The 26,309-nt window shown below is 41.1% G+C and overlaps 2 protein-coding genes and 1 pseudogene across 3 annotated transcripts in view; 1 reads left to right on the top strand and 2 right to left on the bottom strand.

The window, feature by feature from the left end:
- Window positions 1–10,292, bottom strand: part of DGKQ (diacylglycerol kinase theta) — an 87,905-nt gene extending 77,613 nt beyond the window's left edge. Inside the window, exon 1 of the mRNA XM_030968714.1 lies at window positions 10,091–10,292. Coding sequence (XP_030824574.1) covers window positions 10,091–10,292 — 202 coding nt within the window. The remainder of the gene's footprint in view (window positions 1–10,090) is intronic.
- A 151-nt stretch (window positions 10,293–10,443) lies between these two features.
- Window positions 10,444–26,309, top strand: part of ACO1 (aconitase 1) — a 53,036-nt gene continuing 37,170 nt past the window's right edge. For both annotated transcript variants that reach the window (XM_030968452.1, XM_030968451.1), the window contains exons 1-2: window positions 10,444–10,883; window positions 20,170–20,258. The gene's annotated coding sequence lies outside the window, so the exon portion shown is untranslated. The remainder of the gene's footprint in view (window positions 10,884–20,169; window positions 20,259–26,309) is intronic.
- On the bottom strand, window positions 19,350–20,340 carry LOC115915352 (annotated as a pseudogene).

Here is a 26,309-nt window from a genome sequence, read left to right as displayed (position 1 = left end):
GGTGGATCTTAGCTGAACTTAATGCACACTAGGACTTCATAAACTGTGATGGAATTTTGGCAGAAAAATGTGATATTGACACAGCTGCCTGGACACTCACAGCGCCCAAAGACTTGGAGATTTTCTCCACACTACAGGCTACAGACAGGTGTAATACACACCAGTTCTGCACCTACGGGGCATATCACCAGGGACACATCGAGTGAACCCCACGTGTGTCCCATGCACACAGGGACTCAGGGAGTTAGCTCTACGCTCTTAGCAGTGGGGGAAACCAAGAATTCCCTCCAAAACACACATAAGATGTTATGTGTGGATCAAGGAGAGCCAGGCAGCATTTCACACAAACACAATCTTTTCCACTCAGTGATATAACCAGCAGACAAGAGGTTTGCAGTCCCTCTTCTGCCGCTTAAAAACTGAACACAGAACATAAAAATATAATAAAAAATCCTGAAGATACTGAAGAAAAATCACTGCTAAGCTTAGTTGCAGTAGCACCCGCAAACCTCCACAGCAGAGTTACAATTTTTCAAGGAAAGTTGGATACATTTAAAATGTAGGTCCCATTATTAATCGACATAAACCCACAATAAATCTTCTTCCACATTTAATTTGGGTAATCTCTGGATTATCTAAGGCATCTCAATACTTCCCAGCAACACAAAACAAGGAAAAAAACCGAGATACCCCAGAGCTGCCGTGGCAACCTTTACATGTCATTCCTACAGGGCTTCATTTCCAAGTTGCACCACACTCACAAGTGTATAAAACAATAGGATTTGAGTGAAAAATACTCAGACCTGGAAAAAATTGAGAGGAAAAATGCAGAAAGTGAAGAAACAGAATCCTGTGCCAACTGGGTAAGTACATTCAGTATTTTCTCCACTGTGGTTACTACAAAGCTATTGACACGGTCAGGAAACTAAAGGCAAATGATTCACACAGTGGTGAATCAGGAAAACAAAACACTCACCAGGCACTATTTCCAAAAGGCAAATTGAAAGTGCTGATCTCGTGATTTTTTTTAAAATCCTGATTCTTCATCTTATTCACTTAAAGTATTTTTGAAAGACTCTTTTTAAGAAAGTGTGAGCATTTTAGTTCCAGCACTTAGGCTTGAGTCACTGATGAGATTGAGGACTATATTTCTCCTGAATTAAAGCAACAGTCTTTCATGTATCTAAGATCATGCAAAATTCATAGAAAATGAGTGTTTACATCTATATGGACAACAGAAGCCTGCAGTACAAATTATATATACCACTGATTAATACACCAGAACTTCCAAAAATAAAATAACTCTGTCCATAAACACTAAAATTAAAAATATCTCTCTGAAAAGACATAAATCTTTCCCAAAGAGGGACCAAATTATATCAAGGCTCATATATTAATTTCATTTTAGTGTCGTTTGGTGTGGTCTTCTCAACTGATCAGACAGCGAAAGTTCTTGTAGCACTCAATCTTAATTTACTATGTAGCATAATCAGCTATTAATTTATGCACATGAATTATCAACACACACTGAAAGGTTCTTAAAGTTTCCCAGGACATCATATTTAAGAAAAAAGTTACACTGAACTGAGCAAAAGTAAATGTAAGAAAGCAAAACCAAAAAAATGTAATATATCTCCATTATCTTATGGATTTAGTTTTAAATAATCTATTTGGTTCACCTGAAGAAAAAGTGCTAGAATGAAAAATACAATAATGTCAAGAAATCTTTATGCATTTGCCAAACAGGAACTATTCTGGAAAGAAATATAGTAGGAACAGAATAACAGAGGTCAAAACCAAAATGGACACAACAATATTTGGCTGTTTTGAAAGTATTTTTAACATGCTAGTATTTTTACCTTCTACTTTAGCTTATTTTTTAAAAAAGGATTTGGCAACCAAAAGTCCCCGCTGCTGTTAGTTAACTTCTTCAGAAAAGAAAATACAAGCCTGTAAGTCTGTACTTGATTTCTGCACAGAAATTGAAACAGGAATCTATTAAGTTCTTCTTGTTTAAGGTTACATCTCTTCTTTCACACCTCCTCATCTTGGATCACGTGTTCGGTTTCTCACTGAGCATCTTCTGTTAACATAATTAAGTCTGCCCAGCATCCAGACAGAGTTGGAGCATCAAACATAACTGCAATTGAAAATCATTTTCTAGGACAAAGGGATTGTGACTCCTTTTTGGAAGGGCTGCTATTGCTACCACGGACAACTGTCAGCAGTGAGGGCAGACACCCTGCTCACAGCTCACATGCACAACTGCTCCAGCACTGCACTAGCACTGGGACATCCAACAGCATCCACCCAAAACCTGGGCAACAACCTGCAAAAGTGTCTTGAGAGTTTTAAATCATGTGAATATTTGTGAATATCTAAATATTTTTAAATTGGCTTTTCCAGTACTCTGTATCAATACTGTTTTGACAAGAGGTTGAATGTGAAAAAGCAGTTTCTCCTAGGTTGTTGCTCAGCCCACATATTTGTTTTAATTCCAAGGGATTCTTTTTATAGCGGATATATGCCAGGATTGCTAGTCCTAATCAGTTTCCCATGCAAATTTGTATGTGTGATGAGTTACACTCTGCCATCCAAACTAGATTCTGAAGAAAATCTGTCATCTCACAAAAAGCCTTTTTTATTCTGAAATAAAGCATTCACAGTCTCAAATGCAATCAGTTTTTTCACTTTATGTTCAGAGCCTTCCCTCACGCCATCTTCATGCTTAGGGGAATCTTAGCCATTTCCTTGTATTTATGATGATTCCAGGCAAAGATCCTAACCACATCATGGTTTCAGCTCTGAGGAAGTATTTTTGCTTGAATCACTTAAGAAACCGGTTAGTGAATTATTTCTTATGTTCACTGGTTAACAAGGTGTACCAGTTATTATTTTCACATTCTGCAGAGAAAGTATTGCATAAAAAGGAAAGACTAATTTCCTGAATTATAGCATGACAAACCAAGGCAGTAGTAAGTGACACAAGCTGCCAAGCAGAAAGAAAAGCAATGAGGAACTGAGATTTTTTTCCTATGCATTCTTGCACTTAAACTGGATGTCATATTTCCTAGCCACCATAACCTAATACTACCCTCCAGAACAACACAATGCTCCTATTTTAACCCCTAAAATTCAAATTATTCAATACTTCAATAATCTCTTACCAGAAAATCAGTTTAGCTAAATATTCAGAACGTCTCTAGCAGTATTGTGTATGGAAAACTTGCAAGCATGGATTAAATTGTGGTCAAATACACCATTGTTTATTCTTTTATTTGTTTTGGATCTTAAATAATGATATTTTTACAATAGTAAGGGCCCTACAATTATATCATACAGCTGGTATTTAAAAAGAAGCCAAGGAGGTGAGTGATACCAGCACATCACATTAATAATCCTAAACATATTTCCAGGTAATGGTAATATTCACTGGTAATAATTTACTGGTAATAATCCATTGATATTCAATCTTAAACAGGAAAGAAAGCAACAAAGTCACATAAATATATGTGAATATATACGCATGAATATACACACAGCCCCACCCCCATTCTTCCAGAGCCAAGCAAATAAAAATGCTTAAATAAGAACAGGAAGTGAAATGGGGGTTGACTGTACTCTACTGAATAACAAACTTCCACAAGTGAGACAACAATAAGGAAGAACACTGTGGCAGCACACTTAGGAAAAAAAAAAAAAAAAGAAGCGTGCTTCCAACATGTTCCTTATCACACTGCGATATACACACGTTAGGTTTCACTCTCTGCTTGGGAGTGTTTCCTAACTGGCTTCTCACAAATTCAAAGTTACCATTAATTAAAAAGGCTGGAGAGGGGGAAAGTGCAAAAAGAACAGAGGAGCTGATCAGCATGTATTGTTTAATCCTTTAGAAAGGTGTATTATACTATACACACACTCTGCTCTTTCCCCACTGGAGTTGAGTCAAATTAAACCTATTCAAGTAACTTAGTCACCTATTTTCTGTAAGTGTTGCAAAAGCAGTTTCACCACAGGTACTTTCAAGAGCCAGCTCAGGATGGATCCAATTGAGCAACAAGTAGCCCAGAAGGTAGTCAGCTTGAGCTAATGAAAGGCAGAGTTAGAAACACCTCTGGAAGAAACAAGTGACATAACCAAAAAAGTAAAGGTCATCCAGGGACAGCATGGTTCAATGAGAATTCAGAGCCACCACCTGAGAAGGGTGCCCCAAAATCTGCAAGAGAACCACCTTTCTATGGATAGTAAGAAACAAGGCAATTTTATGGACAAGTTATAAACAGCATGGAATCAAAAAAGGAGAAACAGACCAGCAAAAGCACCATGCCCAGAGGGAACCCACAAAAAAAAAAAAAAAGTTAAAACTTATTATTCTTGGTATAATTCCGAGTATGGGCGGTGCAGGTGGGTGGAAACAACAGAAACATTTGTTACAAACTGACCACAGGTGAATGAAAACTGAGCACCTTGCATGCCATTCCCCCTGGCATTCAACACAGGAGGCCCCACCTTGAGTTACAATTAAAAATAGGTAATTAATGCCCATTGCACATAGCAGAATCCCTGCTGGAAAGCAATTTTTAGACCCTTAGCACAGGACTGCAAGAACTAAAGTCTGTGGGAAATTTACCAGAGAAAGACTGAAAAATTTTGTGCAAGATTAAAAGGAGTCCAAGGCACTACCCTTGAAGATGGTTGAGAAACACCTGAACATACTATGTCTAAGGTATATTTGATAAATTATCATCTAGAAAGAGAACCTGCAGAGCACCAACCACAGCCACTTCAGACCGTGATGGGTTGATGAGCACCTTCCTTACTGCTTTTGTCACTGCTTAACGAGTCAGACTGAGGCAGTAACACAGATGATATATCAAAGTGCTGTGCAAGGCTTGGTATTGGATTACAGGCTTTAGCACTTTATGCAGTAAGTTATTTACTATCTAATTGAGTTTCTGGACTGAAATCTGAGCTAATGCTATCAACACAAACTATAGCTTCCAGCAACAAAAGCTGTGTGCATTCTCACAAAGCACCCTGTCCTTTTCTCTGCATCACTGCTGGTGAAAGTGATATTTTCCTCTGAGGCACTGTCAGGAGGCAGGGAAAAGAAAAGCATGAATTCTCTTCAGTATAAAATGGATTATCCTTCAAATACAGACCAGTAAATTGCATTTTTCAATGTGTCAGTCAATGCTCCAAACATTTTTCTCAACATGTATATCAGCTGAACTGAGCCAAGTTTCTGTGTAAGGTTTTATTCTGTGGAATTTTTTGGATATGTGTGTGTGGTTTTGGGTTTTTTTTTCCTTTTTGACTGTCTTTGTTTGCTTCATATAAGTTTCAAATGCAGCAAAGTCACATTCACTCAAATATCTCAGCACCAAATATCTTGTTGCACAGGAAGGCCCCACCACTGGCAAGAAAACCACTGAAGAATAAAAGAAAATGCAAACTGATTGGAGGATAGAAGCGAAATTGTATTGTGGTAATGCACCAAAAGCAAGTGAAGCTCACCACAAGAAGGAAGAATATGTTTTTCCTTTTGAACTGCAAGCATTAAGACTCTTGGGGGAATCTCATATATCACTCACTTCCTTCAAAACAGATCTGAATGAAAACTGTCGGGTCAAGGATGTTTCACGTACCTATCTCTACAACAGAGCTAGAAAGGATGAGAGTCCAAGGAGACTGCGCCTTGTCCCCTTATTCCCTGCTACTACTTCCATATCGCAGCAAACTCCCAGCTTTAACACACCTTCCCTGTCTGACTATATTTTCTTAGAACAGCCTTTAAGTTCAATAGACTGCATACAAAATTTGTCCAAAATATGCATCTGAAGACTGCTGCAAATGCTGTCTGAACATCTCCAAGCTCTCCTAAATCAACAAGGAACAACACAGCTTGTCCTTATCTGGGACATGCCCATATAAATTACAGCAGCTTTCTGGCTGTCTTGCCAAATCTGAGATTTATGTCATAAATATAACTCAGATTCATCATTTACATTTTATTCTGGAAAAGCTGTGGTGTTGTCAGCCAACATTTAAATCAGATTAACAGAAACAAAGCTTTATACATCTTGGTATAAGTTTGGATGGTCTGCTTAGAAGCCTAAAAAAAAAAATTTAACCCACCCCTCCCTACCCCCCAAATCCCTTCAACTCCTCCCCCAAAAACAAAAACAGAAAATAATGGTGTTGTTTCCCCAAAATATTATTTGACTTAGAGCCTTCATATCTAGACAGGGGCCCTATCTGCTTAAGTACATATAAAGAAGTCCACGACTGCAGCTTCCCACATATTCTAATGAAATACATAGATATAAAAAACCTAAAATGGTTAAACAACTGTAAATTTTCAATCAAACTTGCTTATTACTTAAATCCCCTACATTTTATCCTTGGCCAAAGTAAACCAAACTGACTTTACATTATAAAGTTTTATAGAATTGGAAATTATTGTAGCCCCCAAAAATGTACAGATCCACAATTCGTCCAACTCATTTTTTTTCTTGAAGTGTTTTATGTAAAATAAAAGCATTGTGAAAAGAAATGTATTTATTGGTGGCTGAAACTAATCCCAAACTCCAGTATAAAATATCTGCTAGCTACCTTTTAGTGTATGAAATTAGTCCTACTGTGAACTACCAATAAGAGCTCTCTTTACAATTCTTATACAGGCCTCATCTATCAAGTATTTTTCATTTTAAGATGTGTACACACATGCACAAAACCTCAGCCATTTACACTGCTTCTTCTTTGGCAAGCCTGAGGAAATTTAAACCCACTCAAACCTGAAATGACCATGATTAGGAAAGCAAGAGCAATATAAGAGAGAAGTTTTCCATGCTACAACTCAAGCTTCACTTATTCTGTCACACATACACACATACTTATCAAAGGAAGTCACAGCTACAAATAGCAAAGTGGTAAGAAAAACAGTTCTTTACAAAAGATTTACAGAAACCAGATTTGTCAGGGTGGGGAGGACATGTGAATAAACCACAGATGCAAGCCTGGTTGACTGATATTACATAAATATGTGCACAGAAGCTTAATACATGACATCTTCAGACCCAGCTGGACACCTATTCCATATAAGAAGAGTATTGCATTCCCTATAAAATTCATTTGTAAAAATATCTTGCCAATCTGAGTAAGAGAGCTGCAATTCTCCCCTGGAGTACTACCTTCAATCCCATACAAAGTGCTGGTGACAGTGGTCTGGCCCCCATACTGGAGTGGGAAATGGTATCTTACTTTTCAACAATCAGAATAGATGCAGGACACTTTATGCCTTCTATGGAGAGCATCAGAGCATCTCTTCCATAAACTTTTTGGAATTCACAGAAAAAACCTAAGGACCATCTTGGCTTCCACTATGAGAATGTTTTGAGAATTCATTCTGTTTTCTTGTACTTTTGCTACACAGCTATGTAAGCCACATGGGGATGTGCCAGTCTACTGAGTAGTTGATAAGTTAACAGAAAAAACCCACAAACTTTATCATTCACACACAGAAGATGCCATTCTCCAGGGGTCTAAAGTTCAATCACAATTAAAACAAAAATCCAGGTGATTTAGGCCATACAGCTACTCAAACTAATGACAGATAAGAGGCAGGCTTTTTTGGTATGTTTCTTTTTTTTTTTTCCCTTTCCTTTCAATAACTGGAGGAGTCACACTATGAGCATGTTTAGTTCCCTTCAAAGACTGGAAGCTTTCTGTTTTGGTAAAACCAGCTTCAGGGAATGTCAACACAAACAGCATCAGGAAACTGAACATCTGAACCTACAGATCTGGAAGAGCAACCACTGCAAATCCGCTTAGAAAAAGGCCCCTTGATGGCTTCATAAGCCTGTAGGTGGTTCATCAAACAGAGTCCAAAGACAGCTGCAATTATACCTGCAAACCCAGACTCTCTGCAGAGAAAAAAAAGGAGGTAGCAATCATCTACCATGTTTTTCAAGTCTACAGAAAACACTTCCTTCTCTAATAGCTGGGTGGGTTACTTTTTTGTTTTAACAGCCTGGCACTCCTTCTATCACTTTCTAAAGTGCAGTGATCAAACTCCATTAGCTAAAGTAAATGTGACAAGGAGGTAACAATTAAATGGAATTTAAGAAATCATATTAGCATTTATTAAATAACTTGGAACTTGACAACAGCAGACACATGAGCAAATGATCCATCAGATGGTTTTGAGATTTGTTGTTTAGCAGCAAGTTGTTGGAAAGACAAACATGACTCTAAGCATAGCTGGTTGAAAACAGATGAAAGGACAAAAAACAAACAAAAAAACCAAGCAAATAAAAAAACCCCAATTCTTATTCTTCACCCAGTGGAGACTGATGTGCCAGGTGCCATTACAGGGTTTTCCTGCACACTCTGAGCAGAGAATGTTAGAGCTAATGGAAACTGAGAGTATTTCCCCTCTCTTGTATTACCCCTCTCGGAGGTGACTTATTTTGGGTGGAGTTTTCAGATGTAGTTTTAAAAGAGATATTTTAACCACGCAGCTTGGAAGTGCCCCATCAGCACACGGCCATTAGAAAGTGGTGCTAAAGATGTTTATCCAGAACTCTGCTGGAAAAGTCAAAGGGGAAGAAAAGTTCCAGAACACCAACTGCAGTGGAAAACTAGAAAAAAATCCTAAATGCAATTTGCAGGAATACACTACCTTTAAGTATGTTTTATGTGAGTGGATAAAAAAAAAGTGAAACATTCTCGCCCTTTCACATTTTGCTAGCATTACCTGTTAGCATTACCAAAACTATTCAGATCTTCAACTGACAAACTGGCACCTGAATGCCCAGTTTTATGACTCAAAAAATTTGCCATTTTTAAAGTCAGTGATAGAAGAGAACACAGAAGACTGGCTTTGTGCATTTTCACAGTGAAAGAAATTATCATGTGAGCTTGGAGCTTTGTTGCTTATTAGGATAAGCAATGACCTTATGCCACACAGACAGAACAACATTTCTCTCAGAAAACTTTTAAGCAAATATAAAACCATCCTTGCAAGACTTGCTTTGCACCACACAGGAACATGACTTCCACCCAACTTAATCCAGCACTCTCTTTAACCCTGGCAATGACAAAAGGCAGGAGCTATTTCAAGAACTGCAGGGTACTTGTTCTACACCTACAGCCTTGTTTGACACCCACCCAAACAATGATGCTCTTGTACAACCTGACTCTTTGGACCTGGCCTGGGAGCTGCAACCCAAGCCAGCTGGACTGCATATGCTCATGAAGACATCATGTTTTGTGCTGTTTTGTTTGGGTTTTTTGTTGTTGGTAGTGGTGTGTTTGTTTTCCTTTAAAGAGGGACAGAGAGATCCACTCTTTTTGCTATGACACCACTGGATTTTGCTGCATCAGAACAAGTTATAATTTTTATCCGTTCCAAGAACCTCAGCTGCCTTGAAGTCCAGCAAGGAAACCTAGCAATTCCTTCTCCCCTTCCGTGCACCAGCCAAGGTTTAAAAGGTTCAAACTCCACACAGGTCTCAGATTCCCCATGGGACCAGGCATTTCAGCAGGTAAGGGTGCCCCTGAGATGGATCCACCGTGAGCTTGCTGGGGTGCATGGTGGCCCACATCCCCCCCAGGATGGGCTGGGACACTGCTGGATCACCGCACACGCCAGTGTCACCACACAGGAGTGAGCACTGACATATCTCCGGTTTTACGATATTTTTGTTAGGAATTATTATTATTATTAGTTACTCCTATAATTTAAACTGGGAACAGAATTTTCAGCACTACTCTAGTTTCAGACTTGATTTTTGCAATTTACGACTGTTATTATTAGGCTATTACTAGAATTTTGATTACTACCTTTAGACACTTCTTTTTGTGATGGAATGCACTATTATTATTAATGTATTTCAGTATTGCGTTTTAGTATTGTGGTTTTGCACTAGATTTTAAAATTAGATTTTAGTACTATAGTTTGTTGATACTAATTATGAATAGAGGTTTTATTAGCAGTGGGTTTAGGCAATTTTTCCTCCTCCCACCTCGCCCCGGACGCGTCCCCGGCAGGTCCCGCACGCCCACCGCCGCCCCGGCAGCCCCTTACCCTCGCACTGGTATCCGGCCAGCCCCCAGATGAAGTCGGTGCAGTAGTGGCAGAAGGTGGGCTTGGTCAGGGTCACCCTGCGGAACGCGTGGCCCGGCGGGCTGCTGCCCCCCACCGCGGCGCGGCCCCGCCCGCCCAGCACCGGGCTGGAAGCCGGGCTGCCGCCGCCGCTGCCGCGCAGCGAGCGCGCCCCGTCCGCCATTCCCGCCGGGCGCCCGCTCCGCGCGCTCCGCGCCGGCCGCCGCTCGCCCGCCCGCGCTTCCGCCCCGGGGCGGGGGCGGGGGCGGGCGGGGGCGGTGCCGCGGCAGCGCCGGCGGGCGGTGCGCGCTGCCCCCTGCCGGCCGCGCCCTCAGCGCCGCGCCCGGCCCGTCCTCCGTCTGCTCCCGGGGCGGCCCGGCCTGTCTTCCAACACCTCTCTGGGCAGCCCGGCCCGGCCCGGCCCGTCCTCCGACAGCTCCCGGGGCAGCCCGGCCCGGCCTGTCCACCGACAGCTCCCGGGGCGGCTCTGCCCGGCCTCTGGCCGCGCGTTCTGTGGAGAAACTCCGCCTAGCGTCCATCCAAAACCTCCCCTGGCGCAGCTAGAGAATAGGTTCCCTCTGCTCTCTGGCTGCCTCGGAGAACAGGCCGATCCCCACCTGGCCACACGCTCCTCTCAGGGAGTTGTAGAGATTGATAATGTCACCCCTGAGCCTCCTTTTCTCCAGCTGAGCAGCCACAGCTCCCTCAGCCGCTCCTTGGAAGACTTGTTCTCCAGCCCCTTTGCCATCTTCATTGCTCTTCTCTGGACTCAGAGGTAAGACATCCAGTGTTTTGCCACGACATTAATCTGGAAGGTTTTGCTGTCTTTTCGTCATATCATTTTAGAGCACACAAAGCTCTGCCTCAGGAAGATTTGTGATGATGCACTGGCAGAAGAAAATGATTTGCCATAGGTTTTGCCTTCTACACTCAACATCTCTGACTTCATGAGAAAAGATAAAGGGTTCTGCCAAGTCTCCCTCCTCCATAACACAGGGCTTTTTTGTCCTTTGTTCAGTTAACCTTCTTGTGGCTAGTTTGGAAAATGTTTACACACCTGGATGTTTCTATGATGCTAGTCTCTGGAATGCCTCTGTTTCTGTGATTTATTATGTTGGGTAATCTATTATGGATGGAGTAGGGTGGGACAAGGAAGGAGGCTATCACTTTGGATTTTGTGTATCTCGTCTTGATCTCAGCTTTGTGTTGGGAATCTCCACTCAGCTGTTCAAAACAGCATCCAGGTACTTCCATTAAGCAATGAGAGACAACAAAGGGTAGTTAAAATTTTTGTTCTTGGTTCTGATTTATCTGTATTTTGGTGAAGGGTATAATAAGCTGGTGTAATAAACCTCTTCTGTAATAAATCCTTATCACTGTAGACCAACAGTGAAGTTCTAAAATCTGTTAGCATCTTCTAGTTTCTACTACTCTTACTGTGTGTCTCCTTTCTGTGTTGTGAATATGAAAGTAGTTATGATCAAAAGGATTTGACCTTCTCAAGGAGAAACGGTATAAATAATTAAGAGACCAAAGAAAGCATAATACGACTTTTCATGGTAGGAGAAAGAGTGAGTAGTTGCATACATAAGCTTTCAAATGCTTCTAATTGCTTCTGCAAACTTGATTTAGAAAACATCTAAGATACCATAGAGGCTGTACAAAGCCTCAGATACACAGGAGGAAAGGGAAGAGGGAAGCCGTGTGAAACCCCTGTTTTTGAAGGTGTGTGTCTGCTGAAGGCAATGAATCAGCCAAAGCACATAATGATAGGTCCTATCTTCCACAAACTCAGCCTTGCCTCAGTCTTCTTAAAAATCATAATACAAGGCCTCTTGGAACACATTTCTGGGCTCATGGGGAAAAAGACAGAGGAACAGCCAATATTGGATTTGACAATGGTCAATGATGCCCAACATACTTGATTGCTTTCCATGACAAATGTGTAAATCTGTGTAGGAGGTGACAATAGTGTATCCTTGACTTCAGCAAGGTTTATGACTTGTCTCCCACAATATTCTTGTATCCATAGTGGAATGTTATGGGTGGACAACGGGACATGGGTGGACAACGAGATGGGTAAAAAACTGGTTGGATGGTTGAATTCAGAAGGTAGGGGTTGATGGGTCATACTTGAATTCTGCCTCAAGGCTCATACTGGGAGGAGTGTTACAGCAGTCTCTCCTGCGCCCTGGGCATTCAGCATGTTTATCAAGATCATGAGAAGGTGACAGTGAGCAGTATTGTCAAAGGATGTCCAGCTCACACATGACACCAAGCTGAGGGAGCAGACATTACACTGGCATCTACAGGGACCTGAACAGACATAAGAAATGAATCCCACCATAAAATCAAATGGTTGGTTTGGGTTGGAAGGAACCTTAAAGATCATCTAACTCTTCTGCTGTGTGCAGGGACACCTTTCATTAGGCCAATTTGCTCAAAGTCCTATTCAACCTGACCATGAACACTGCCAGGGGTGGGGCATCCCCAGCATCTCTGGGTGACTTTTTCCAGTGCCTCATTACCCTCACAGAATATAATTTTTTTTTGTAATATCCAATCTAAACTTACTCTCTTTCAGTTTGAAGTCATTTCCTCCTTCTGCCAATACACACCTTTATTTATTCTTAAAGTCTCTAGAGCTCTCTTGTAAGCTCCTTTCTGGTACTGGAAGTCTACATTAGGTGCCTTCTTTTCTCCCAGGCTGCAATCCCAATTCTCTCTGCCTTTCCTTGTGGGAGAGATGCTCCATCCCTCTGATCATCTAGATGTCCCTCCTCTGGACTCACTCCAGCAGTTCCATGTCCTCCCTGTGCTGGGCCCCCAGAGCTGGATGCAGGGTTCCAGGTGGGCTCTCACCAGAGCAGAGCAGAGGGGCAGAATCCCCTCCCTCCCCTGCTGCCCACACTGCTTTGCAGGCAGCCCAGGACACGTTTGGCTCTCTGGGCTGGGAGTGCCCATGGCTGGGTCATGTCCAGCCTCTCATCCGCCAGCACCCCAAATCCTTCTCACTGAGCTGCTCTCCATCTGCTCATCCCCAGCCTGTCCCCTGATACTGGGGATTGTCCTGGCCCGGGTGAATGTGACAGGTCCAATAATAATTCTTTACCTCACTTTTTTTTCTACTGTCTAGGGCAGCAGGTGTGCTACACAAGTGAAATGGAAAGGGTGGCTAGCCTTCCACTGCTGCCATACTCCATGGCTGCTGGCAGCAGATGTTTTGGCAGACTTAGCTGATGACAGCCCTTGGACAGTTTAGGTTGTTTTAACAGGTTACACAGATTGCTCAGAGATAAGATGAGAAATTAAAGCACAAAAAGTTTAGTTCTTGCCCCTGTGTTACAGCTTATAAGTATTTATCTGGAGAGTCAGTTGTTAAGAAATAGCCAAAATCGCACACTTAATTTATATCTAAACTACAAAAACTACCATTCTCCAGTCTTCTATCAAAGAAACCTTGTAACTACCTGCCTGGATAAGTGATCCAGTAGTGTATGTAATTATTTGTTAATTGAATGCATTTTCACCTTTTTATAAAAAGATTAATTGATTACTTCCTCAGGCTTTTGAAACAGTCAAATTCTGATATGATTATAAGGTAATTCCCCAGATTGTAGGAAAGACATGTTCACATGAGTTTCAGCTTTCCAAATCTTGGGCCTCTTTTTTTTACATCCTGATAAACATTTTGTGGCACTTCGGATTCTATAACTTCATTAAACTCAAATTATGCAACTCCTGGGCAGGCAGTACAGAAAACTTGTCATTTTTACAAGTTTCTGGGCTTGGTAGAGGTGTTTTTGGTAAATGGAGCAAACTTTGCACCTTGGACCTTCTGAGCCTTTTGTAACCTTCTTGTACTCTTTATATCTAGGGAGAAAACATACTGTGACAGATAGAAAGCCTTTGCTACAGCTGAGAAGTGAAAGTTCTGGTACATCATCCCAAATTTATGTACAAGATTAAATAAGTTTGATTGTAGTGTCAATATCACATCATGTTTTTATCCTTTAAGGAACGCAGTTCATTATACCAGAGCTCTCTTTACACTCAGTATGATGAAATTCAGTTAATCAATTCTTTCATGAAGCAATTTATTTGTAAGCAAGCTTCAAAAAACATGAAAATAAATAATCATGCCAGGTCCAGGTGAGATCCAGAGGATTTTATAAGACTGTATAAATATGGAAGTAGTGGATGAAAAGCAGATGGAGCTGTGCTTTTTTTTAGTGGTCTGTCCTCGCCTTCCCATTTCCTGGTTTCTCAGAGAGCTATGAACAATTTCATCCATCCACTGACATGATAGGAGTGGGAGTCATTAGCTTCCCAAATGCCGGAGAAGCTTGCTAAGTTTCTGTTTCTATAAAATGTGTTCTTTATGTGTTGGTGAATTGTGGAAGTGTGAAATCCAGTGGTACCTATCCCATAGAGCCATAAGCAAAAGCATTTCTAGATTACTGAAATCTTCTGCATTGTTGACTTCTGTTTTCCGAATTCCCTTCATTACTGCAAGTAATTGGAAGAGAGGAATGACACAAACCATATGTGGAGGTTGAAAAGGAAAGTTTAAAATAAATTGTGGCTTCTAAGAACCAAAGCTTTGAGTGTGCCCTCTTGTTGGCAACCAGCGGGGAAGAAGAGCTACAGGGGGGGTTGGTTTTATTGGTTTAAACCAGCACATCAGTATTTGGAAACTGAGGGATAATGCTTCTTTTAAGCTCATGAAAGGAAGTGGCTCATGAAGTATCACATTCCTAAGCAAGAGAGGTTTCAGATTTGCAGTTTTTTTACCTCTCCAAGTTGGTGATATCTGAATTAAAGGTAAATTCTGATGTTCATTTAAATAGGATACCTTTCTTTTTTTCCCAAAATCTCACAGCTGAAGAGACAATGAAAGTATTAGATCAGGTTTATGCACTCTTTGTCTTGAAATGGAAAACAAAAGAGAAATTCAATTTCTTATACCTACACTACCAAAAAAAAAAAGAGAGAGAAAAAAAGGGTTAGTACTTAGCGCATAATTAGTTTGGTTTTGTTTTTTTTTCTTCAAAATAGCTCTACAGTTACTTCCTTCCTGAAAGAAAGTCTTTAAAAAAACTGTTCTAATCACCCTAGAAATAAATCAAGTGCTCACTTGTTAGTTAAAAGCACCAACAGCCCCTGAATAAGAGAAGCAAAAGCCCTGCTATGGAAAGCCAGCAAAGTTCTGGATCAGTTCCAAGTTATGCAGTAAGATATGGTACGTCTTTCAACTTTTTATTTGATTGCCAGATGAACTATACCTTTTCAAATAAAGGTTATAATAAGGAACACATTAGACTGCATAATCTAAACAAAATTACGTATTAATGTTTATATATCAAATATATGCACACTTTTCACATAGGTACAGAGATTTAGAAGAAAATCCTTCAGTACAAATTCATCCATCTGTTGTGGAGGAAAAAACCCCTACAGAAATCCCATCAAGAAAACCATCTTTATTTCACCAAAATCATTATAGTCAGCAGTAGTAAGTATTTAACGAAAACGTAGATACATTTATCAGAAGCAGACATAACTGTAGAACTCATACTTTACTTTAGCATTTGCACTCCTTACCATCTCAGGAGTTTCCCTAGTTCTGCTAAAAAACTGAGACTTTGTAAATAATAAACCAAATCAGAGCTGAAAGTAAAGAAAACTGTGTAACAACATAGCAAAGTCAAAAGGTTGAAATTTAAGGCCCAGACAGCTAGCAAATATGATTATATGACTGGCAAGTTATTTGTGCTTCAAATACACTGATTTTAATATTTAATAGCTTATTTCTAGCTCTTAAGTTTTAGAACAAGTAACTTCCTGACAGAGTACATAAAGAATTTGCTCTGAGTTAATGAATCACTTCTCTGGGAGAAATACACCAACCAATCAACCAAAAAAACAGCTAGGGTTTGATTTATTTTTTTTATTGTAAAGGATTGCCAGTTTAACTTCTTTAGTCATGTTTTGTCTCTGGACCTAGGGAGCATGAAAGCAATTCTTATGAATAGAGTAGCTTAATGCATTCTGACATGCAAAATATGCAGAACACCCACATATGGAATAACAGATTGCTGTTAAGGTTTAGTAAGAGTTGTGCATTCTGAAAAGAAATTGTCCAAGACTTGTTGTTAAAACTACATTGCAATTTCTGATTCTACACTCTAATAATGTATCAGAAACCCAGTAAATAAAACACCCTTTTTTAATGTATGTGTATATGTGTAAATATATAGCATTATTTATTTCTATGCCTGACAGTACCTGTTGGCCTACAGGAGAGATCTGCTCCTGGCAAGAATATAAAGAAATACCACGTATGCTAGACTCCAGAGTGATGTGTTCATGCATGAGATCCTCCTTTGGCTGTGTCACTGGTGCCCACATGGATGACAGGAGGTTGTGACCTGTGGGCTCGACAAAAGCACCCCAGATCAAAGGCCCTGACAAGCAGCAAACCTTCTGAGACAGAGAGGTCAGCAAAAGTAAAGTCTCCAGCCACTATGACTTTCTCTGTCCTTGTGAGGGGCTCAGATGTCTTTCCCATCCAAGCTTGTTTCTGTTTATTTGTTGTCAGAGTATTGCACATGAGTGCCTTCAGTTCATACCTACATGACCAGAAGGAGTCATTCTCCTGTTGCCAGGAGTCACAAGCTCCCAACTTTCCCACCTTGCTAGTCCAAATCTACTATAGAGTCCAGCCTCGCCTTTTAGCTGTCCCACCTCTTAAGCAGCTATTGAAGATAAATTCTTAAAATAAGACATCACTGTGGAGTTAAAGGGATTTGTTGATGATTAAATAATTATAAAATTATAATTAAACAATTATTGAGTGATAATTAAATAGTAATGTAATTAAACAACTACAGCCCACTGCTGTATAGGAGAACACAATGGCCTCAAGGGTGGGGCTACAGATGTCTATAATGTAATGTGGTTGATTTGTAGTTAACCTGCCTTGCTGCAGGAGTACAGCCACAGCAGTTTTAGTTTTGGCTAGTCCTGCTCAGGATGGTTCTGTTAGACCCTGATAAATTGTGGTGTAGACTCCCTGGTTCCTGAGAAGTCAATGGCCTGGCACAGTTCTCTCGGTGTGCACAGCAGAGCTGACTGGCGGTGATGTCTGAATCAAAGTGCTGTTCATTCATTCAGCCAGAGTCCTGCACCTATCATTGCTGCAGAGGGCTCCAGCACTCAGCTCTGCACAGGCACCTCCTTGGGGGGATCCTGTTGCCTTCCTGCTCATCCTCCCTGGTGCTATGTCGTCTGCTGCCTTCTTCCATAGCTTCTGCACCAGGCAGCCCTGCACCTCAGCCAGACCTCAACCTCCTCAGTATCACCCTGGGAAGAGGCACCTGGCACTCCATATAACCTTACACCTGCAGGGCCCCCCGTGTTCTCTTGGAGCAGCATGTGGGCTGGTGCTAAGGGGCATGCTATCGTGCTGGCTCCAGCACAGTCTTCAGCAGTTCTTCTGTGCACCTTTGGTGTCCTCTGTAATGGGAGTGCTGTGCTAAAGCCAGCTGCCCTTCACCAGTGGATCACTGCTCTCCTCTGGTACAGCTGAACAGAAATACATACTCCCTGATCAGGAAAGCACTGACTTGGAAATGCTGTGTTCCACAATAAGGAGAACAGAAAGAGAGGCAGCAGTGTATTTCTATCTGTAAAAAATAAACTGGTCTGTTATGTGCCAAGTCCCCATTTGCTATCCCTGGTTACCACTACATTTCCTTTTTCTGTTCTCTTAACAGTTTGTAACTAATATGGGTTCTGTTGAGTGCAGTCCATGGTTGATTAATGGAAAGATAATTAATGAGTAGGCTGCTTCAAGCACTGCTTTTGTAGGTGTTTATTTCAGTGAATAATGTGGAATAGGAGAGGACTCTGTAGCTCAGAACATGGGCACCCTTACAGTTAGATCCAAGTTTGGTATTAAAGCAGTTCCCCACGTTCTCCCAGCAGGACTGTTGACTTGCTTCATCACCTTGTTATGCAGATGAAACTTCACGATGTGTAACTTAGTTCAAGATTTCAGAAAGAATGTGAGTTTTCCAACCCATGCTGCAAGTAAAACAATTAAAAACTTGCTTGTGTTCTCTGTGACATAACTGAACAGGACCAACAGGCAGTCATTGACAGAAATTTTCAAGGTGTGCAGGGCAGCCAATAGCTTGGGCAACAGTGTGACATTCCAGAGGATCAGCCAGGGAAGGAAAAGGGGCAATGACGCTTATTATTGCAGAACTCATGTCTTTAAATTCCCCATGGGCTAAAAGAAATGAGCATCCAGCTTAAAAATGGGCCTACCACTGCACCTCTGCATTCCAATATGGGAACAGGCACCAGCACCTCCAGCACCAAAGCTGTGATGGGCCTGGAAAGAAGCTGAAAGCTCATCCCAAATCCAGGGAGTCACCTACAGGCTGGTTACAGGACAAAATAACCACGAATCATGCAGATTCCTGTAGCTGTAGAAGAAGGGCTTATAAGTGACCTTACCCCTGATAAGTCACAGTGGTACTAATTAAATTGCCTTGCCCTTAATGGGTTGCAGCTGTGACTAATAAAGGTAAGTGTGATAAAAGAGGTAGGTTGGCTGATCAGGGAGAGCTTTGAAGAAGAGGACCTTGAGGAGGTAGAGGAGCCTTGAGGAAGAGGAGCATGCAGTCTGAAGTGTGTGTACGTTACTCATGGCAGTGGAAGCAAGTTCTTGTATCAATATCTCTTGGATGTGCATCTCAAATTATGCTGCTTGGCTTGTCTCAGAGTACTTTTGGCACCGGTTTTGCAAATAAATTATTCAATTGCTCTCCCTGCCTTTCAAGATCTTTCTTGGTAGAGGGCAGAAGGCAAGGAGGCTTTCTCAGAACAGAGATGGTATTGGGTAGGCCGTGAAGGACAAGCCCCATGTTTATGCTTTATTGAAAGACTGTGCAAAAGGAAATACTGCATCAGAAACTGAAGACTGTTTTATCAGTCCCAGCAACTGCTCTGATTGGTTTGTTTGGCTACTTTTTGCTGGCTTCCTTCTTTTTTTTTCTTTTTCTTTTCCCCCATAAACAATAAAGACTGACAGTATAAACATTCCAGCACTCATTTCTAAAAGACCAGAAGAGCCCTTCTTTTAGGAGCCAAGAAACAGGATTCAAATTCCAAAAGTGTCTTCGGAGTCATCGAATCATCAGATTTACACAGCAGCCAATGACAACAACATTCAGTCAAGCTCAATAGGACTGCTGTCTTCTTGACCATCTTCTGTGTCATTACCTTCCCCAGTTCCCATTAGACTGTTTAAAAGATTTCCTAGCAATCCCCCACAGGATGAGGTCTGCTTGGGCAGAACTCCGAAGAAAAGCTGTCCTGTTCTATCTAGGTACTCATTATACAGGGGGTCTCTTATCAGCAAAGTGTGATACTGTTCACACAATACTGTTCATACTGTTAGTTTTCTCCATGAACTGCCAACAACAGAAACCTGATGAAGTTTAGCAGTGGTTGCACAAAGGGTGGGCCCTTCTCTATGGAAGGATGTTTCTGTGTGTATGTCATAAAAACAACTGATGTGCTGGTCTTATTTTTTAAGCAGAGAAATTGTAGTATTGCCTGAGCTACAAACATGTCCACCTCACTGTGGTGTCTGTGGGACAAGGAGTATTCCACCAGCATATTTGCACAACCCTGACCATCTGTTGAGTGCAAGTGATACTGAGATTCACTACAGTTTTGCTTTCTCCACAGGTTAATAGCTAGTAACTGGTGTACTTTTGGATGTCTAAGTACTCCTGATTCCCCAATGGACTATTTTAGTGCTCTGGATATGAAAGCCACTCTTTCACGAGAATTTGGATCCATTAAACTAAACAATTTAGCCAAGTTTTCTAAAAGGTCTTCTGCTACTTTTGCATCTGACTTCTCCAAAGACTCCAAAACCAGCATGGAGTGATCAGCAGCACTGTTTTGCTGGTTATGACTGAAGAACAGTAAGCCCCTGAATACATTAGTTCTCTTGCTTCTGCATGTTTTCCTTGTGACAGATACCTGAAGAAGAGCACCCGGTACATCTGGTGATGGCCTGATGTGATCGACGTGATAGCGAGAAGACATGATAAGAAGGAAGGCAGAGGTAAGGCAGCCCAAAAGTTGCCCAGGATAAGACAGCCAGGAGCTGTGGAGGAACATGGCTTTTGAGTCATAGGAAGGAACATGGCCTGGAGTTGCAGGGAGACAGTGGCCAAAAAAGAGCTGCGAGAAATAGCACAGCTGGGAGAAGAGCTGCAGAAGTCTGGGTTTCAATTGTAAAAAGAGGTACGGCTGCAGTCCAGCAGGGTCCTGGGGCAGTGCCATGTTCCCCTGGCTCCTGCTGGGTGCATGGATGCCCGGCCCACTGGCAAGCGTCCTGCTGGCCCTGGCTCTTTCACTGCTCCAACCCGAGGGCGCGGTGGGGCAGTGTGGCTAAAGCAGCCAGCAGCAACACGGGAGTAGCAACAGAGCTCTGAAAGACAGAATCATCAATATGGTGACCCACAGAGAGCTGTGAGACACCAAGTTGACTAAGGAGAGATAAACCAGCTCAAGAACCAGAAACAGAGCAGTTTTATATGCTAGTAAAATATATGTATTTTATTTAAATATTTGTATAATTGTTAATCCTAAGCAGAATATGTAAATATGTCTATTTCAACATGTTTTTTTAATTAAAAGAAAAGGGGGAAATATAGGTGACCTTGCCCCTGATAAGTCCCAGTTGTTCTAATTACCAAAGAAGAACAGCCTTGCCCTTAATGGGTTGCAGCTGTGACTAATACAGATAAGTGATATAAAAGGGGTGGGTTGGCCAGTCAGGGAGAGCCTTAAGGAAGAAGACCTTGAGCAGGTAGAGAAGCCCTGAGGAATAAGGAACAATCCAGAGAGACAAAGAAAAACAAAACAAGAAAGAGAGTCACTGCTGAAAAAGATCTGCTTTGAGGTCAGTCTGGGTCTGTTGGAGTTAGAGACTGCCTTGCAGTCATAGTTGAGCTAGGTGAAAGTCTGTGGTCAGAGGCAGCAAGGAAATACTTGGAGTAATTTTCCAGCAGGAAATAGCCAGCAGTCAGTCTGCCAGAGAAACCAACAGTAGAAGCTTGCTGTAGACAGAGTCAGGATGGCTAAGCTCCAAAGAAGAATAAACTGGGACCCTTTTCACTTTAAGTGAGAATCTGTGTCTTGGTTCATTTCTACCCCTAACGAGAGGTCTGCTGCAACAGATTCCCACCACAGACCACTGACACAATGGAAATCTAAGCACTGGAGTGTTGAAGTGCATTAGGAATAAAAAAGGTGAATGTGATTTCACTGGTGGAAATGAAGCACTGCGGGCCTGGTAACACTTCATAGGACATTTCATAGCAGATTCCATTGGATAGCTTTCTCTTGGCACAATTGGAGCTTTTCATTAAGGTCTCTGGTAAATGAGGCAGTTTGTTCACTGGAGAGAGATTAACAATAGAGGTACTATTTGTACATAGAGGAGTAGTAGAGGATTTCCCACTCTCATGGCATCTAGATGTTGTGCTCAGAAACAAGGTAAAAAAGCCCACCAACCTGTGTCTTCTTTGCTGTGTTATCCCCTTCTTCCATGTTCATGTGCAAAGAATTGAACTACTTGCAAATGGGTGAAAAGGACAACTTTTGTGAGATGTAATTTAGCTCTGTGCTCTCACTTGTACTAGCGATCAGGGTATATCCGTCACAATGCATTTTCTCTCTGTCCTGAGGCAGGAAAATATGTCAGGGAAGCATCCATCCTGACTGTGCTGTGTCATAGGAGATCTGATCTCCTCTCTTCAAGAAGCCTTGGAAGCAACTAAGTGGAGTATTCTTAAATTGTGATTGCTGGTTTTATTCAGCATGTTAATTTGCTGGGGGAAAATTGAGGAATCAAAAAGCAAAATACTAGTACTAACATCTTGGGAAAAATAGGCAGTATCCAATTTTTCACTGAAAAGTAGTTAAGAACACTCTCTCATGTTTAGGCATAACAATAAGTAAAATGTTACAGAAAAAAAGTCTACCATTAGAGTGCAGCAAAGGAATTCCTACTGCTTTTCTGCGCATCTTTAATGCTCTTTGAGCAAAATATATATGTATAGGCAGCATAAAATGTGGACCTCTTTTCAAAAAGTGTGTTTTCCATTGCTTTCTATAACGTGCCCCTTGTTCTTAATGAAGTTTTAGATGTCAGAGCAACTACAAGTAATTACTAGTCAGTACAGGGAATGAAAGGGTAGTGCTGCAGTGAATGTCCAAGGTTGTTACATTTACCAGTCACCAAATGCATGTAGTAGGAAACAGGTGCCTCTTAGGTTAGGGTTAGGGACTGTGTGTGCAAGTTCTTTAGACAGGTACAATGGCAAAGTGAAAACCGCTATCTTAGACTAGCCACATGATAGATGGTAAATTGCCTGGGCTCCAGAGATTGTTTCTTCTACCAACTTTCTGGATTAGTTTACTCCCCACTTCATCCTGATCTATCAGATGAGTAACATGTTCTGCCAGAGTCCTGAGCTCAGTTAGGGAATGTTAGTGCTACTGCAACACAAATTATGAACAGCATAAGTCCAGGCTTACTGTGTGCAAGGGTGTTGTACATTGCCTATACACCAAAGGTTTAAATAACATTTTGAATATGGGTTGTTTTCAAATGAGCATTCACAGGAATCTAGTCTGGGTTAGTCCTCTACACCATTGCAAATATGCAAGGAAAAACACTGGTGGTCAGCAAAGACTTCTGGATTTACTGCAAGTTATATCGTTACTCTTGAAAGGGACAAGAACAATCCTTCCACTTCAATGGTGCAAACAGTTTTTCTTTCTCATGCTCTGTACAGCAACTATAAGCTGATCACAGATTATCTCCTTTGGAAGAAACTCTCCAAAAGCATTACATTGTCTGGTGCTGAAGGTGCAGTGTTGGCAGTGAAGAGTTTTACTTACCTCAGACAATTTATTCTTTAATTTTGGGTACATGGTCCCATCCTCAAGTCCCTTTTCTTCAGTTCCTGTGGCATAGTCGAACAAATGCTTTTATTCTGCAAGAAAACAGTAGTATTCCTTGACAATACACGTTTGTGAGTTTCTACCTGGGACTAAAAGGAGGATCTGAACTCCCAAGTCAATGCCCTTTCACAGGAGTGACAACAAGTCTCTGCTGAACCCCATTTAACCAGTAGATGGCAGAACTTTAATCTTTGTTTTGCTGCTGAAAACGAAGTTCAATAAATGTAACTGAAATTTTCTGAAGACTCATTTAAAGAAAGACAGTTAAGTACACCAGTGCTAAGATCAGAAGAAAATGATAACATATTTATTAAAATATGCCAACCACAGAATTTCCTTTGGAGGATACACAATCATCTAATTAAAGAGGGAGATGCAGTAGGCCCTCACTTAGTTCAGTAACCAGAATCTACTATGGTATTTCTGAGAGGTCATCTGGGAGCTGTCAAAATCTCTATTTTCAGACTTTTACTCCTACAATTTGAACAGCTTAAAACAGTCATGACTAACAATGAAATGTCACCATTAACGCCTTCATGAGCCACCAAACATATTTTCCTGTACTCAAGACAAGCTGTAAGCCTTAACCTGCAAGCTACTATCTCACTATCTCTTCAGTTCATTCACAGATGGCTTCCCAGAGTCAGGAACACTTTTACTTAGTGTTGAACTGATTTGAATATATAAATTCATATGTTTTGTAGAACATAGTATGTTAAATGATATACCCGTAGGTGCTGCTTATAGGGACACAGCACTCCCAAGCAAACCTCAACAAGCTTTTTCATCATACTAGAGAGAGCCAGGAAAAGCAGGACACATACAGACACTTCTTTTTGCTGACAGCTCCAAAGCTGGGTCCTCTAGGCTGCCAGCTCAAGTTTATTGCCTCCCTGTCAGACCTATCCTAGCCCAGCTTGACACTGATTGCAGCAATCCTGTGATTGCAGCAATCCTGTGATTGCTGCAGCCTCAGTGATCAGCTGAGCCTGCATGGAAGATTGCTACAACACTGAAGTGTACTGCTGTATGTTAAGGCTTTATTGACTGTAACAAGCTGAAAACAATCTCTGAGCAATTCAAAGCATTTTTAACTTCTTGACAGGATTGGAAAGAGCGAAATATGTTAAGAGACACAATAGTGAAGTCAGCAATTGAACAGATATGATGTGCTCCCTGGACTTCCAGTATGTTGGTGAATAACTTCAAAGAACACTCCAGAAAGAATCTGATATTAGACAAAGCTTCTTGGAAATGGATTTCAGTAAGACAGAAAGGACAAAGGACACATAGTTCCTCCTCTGTTGTGAAATAATTTCATGAAAAACCCTAAAAACACTCTAGAATGCACATGACTGCAACATAAAAGGCATTGTTTTTCCTATTTGCATCAATTTTCACTGCAAGAACAGAAAATAATTTTCTTTAATCCTGATTTAGCACAATGCATGATTGTCCAAGAAAACTGCTGGACATCCTTGCAATCTGATCCTAAACCCAAGAACCCATTTCAGTAAACATCTTCCTACAAACAATAGATCTAATATAGTTCTCACCTCCTGGCAGTCTTGGGAGAAAGGCAAACCCACACTTTTTTAGTCATGTGCTAAATAAGACACATTATTGTAAATTGAGCCCCAGTGAGAAGAACAGTAAAATGCTGGAAACACCAGCAATAACATTCAGACAGCATTGCCATAAACCCTTGAATGAACAGCCTGTTTTCCAATCCCATGATAGCCTCTGTGTCCTTGCAAAGAACCAGCAGAGGCTGAACAGTTCTGTCTCTCTTTCTGGGACATAGAATCTTCCCTTCTACTATCAGCCTCAGGGGCCTTCCCTCCCTGCAGAACAGAAAGTACAAACCTTGCAGATACTCACTGGGAAAAGTCAGAGCTGATGTATGGATTTCCCATTTCTGTTGCTGACCTGATGTTTTCACTAGTCTTTGCTTTTTGTCCAAGAGATTTTAGGTCAATCAGATTTTGCAGCAATTGCTTTGGTATCTAGGTATGGAGGATTTTATTCATTATTCAAAACTTAGTGATATACATGGGCCTTGGAAGTCTCTTCTGTTAGAAACAGCAACAACAACAACCAAGTTAAAATTTTAAAATTTTCTTTTTAAAGGAAGTGACCCAGAGAAGCATTATAGGACTTAATCCCACAAAGAGAAACATATTTGAAATGCCATTATTACTATTAATTAAACATATACAAAAATAAAAATGTCTATCAAATAATGAAACATCTAAAGCTCTAAGAGGTTTTAGAAATTCTCTGGCTTTTCAGACCATCAGAGTAATCTACTATTTTGTGGTGTCATGTAGAAACCTGGGCTTCCACCTTCAAGAGCCAAAAGCAAAACTACAAACATAACTGTGTTCTGCCAAACTCAGGAACCTCTCTGGCCAAAGGTTTGAAAACAATATTATGAATTAATGTCCAGTTCCATGTTAACCATCTGGTAAAGCAAATCATATATTCTAAAACCCAACAGAATTCTAAAAGAAGAACTTAGTGCAAGTGAATTATTCCAGGTGGTATTTATGCTGAACAGAAAGCAGGCCAACCTAGAAATGATTTTGAGCAATAACTCAAAAGTACTATATGTTGCAGATTACAGGCTATTTAGAGGTATCAGGTCAGAGAATAGCAGGTTTAACCACGATGGTCCCTAGAAGTCTCAACTGTTCCAGTGAAATCAATAGCAGGTATGTCAAAGCCAGGATTTCCATATAAAGTTAAAAAAGTCCTACTCAATGTATCTTGTTTGCTAGATCTTGGGGTCCTTGCCATTGATTTCTTCTGGTCTGACAGTTCCAGCTGGATAGTGTATGTAGGCAGGAGGATCTGTCAGCACAGGTCAGTGTGCAAGAATCCAGCCCACAAACATCCAGGTGAGACATCATGGGCATTTTCTATGTTTCATCCTTCTTTACAAGTTGAGCTAAGCACCTGTATTTTCACTTACCTGAGACTTGCTCCTCTGCAGCAAAGCCAGCAAGAAACTCAGTTTGCTCTTAGCCTAAGCTTTCTTCAGGTAAAACCAAAACATTATGGACCCTTTCTTACTCCAGCTGTCAGTGGTTAGCATGTGTCCTAGCTAGTGACCTCCAAGACCTCACCAAGACTTGCA

This window comes from Camarhynchus parvulus, chromosome Z, assembly GCF_901933205.1.
Source record: "Camarhynchus parvulus chromosome Z, STF_HiC, whole genome shotgun sequence".
Taxonomy (NCBI): Eukaryota; Metazoa; Chordata; class Aves; order Passeriformes; family Thraupidae; genus Camarhynchus; species Camarhynchus parvulus.
This window is presented reverse-complemented; position numbering and strand designations above follow the sequence as displayed.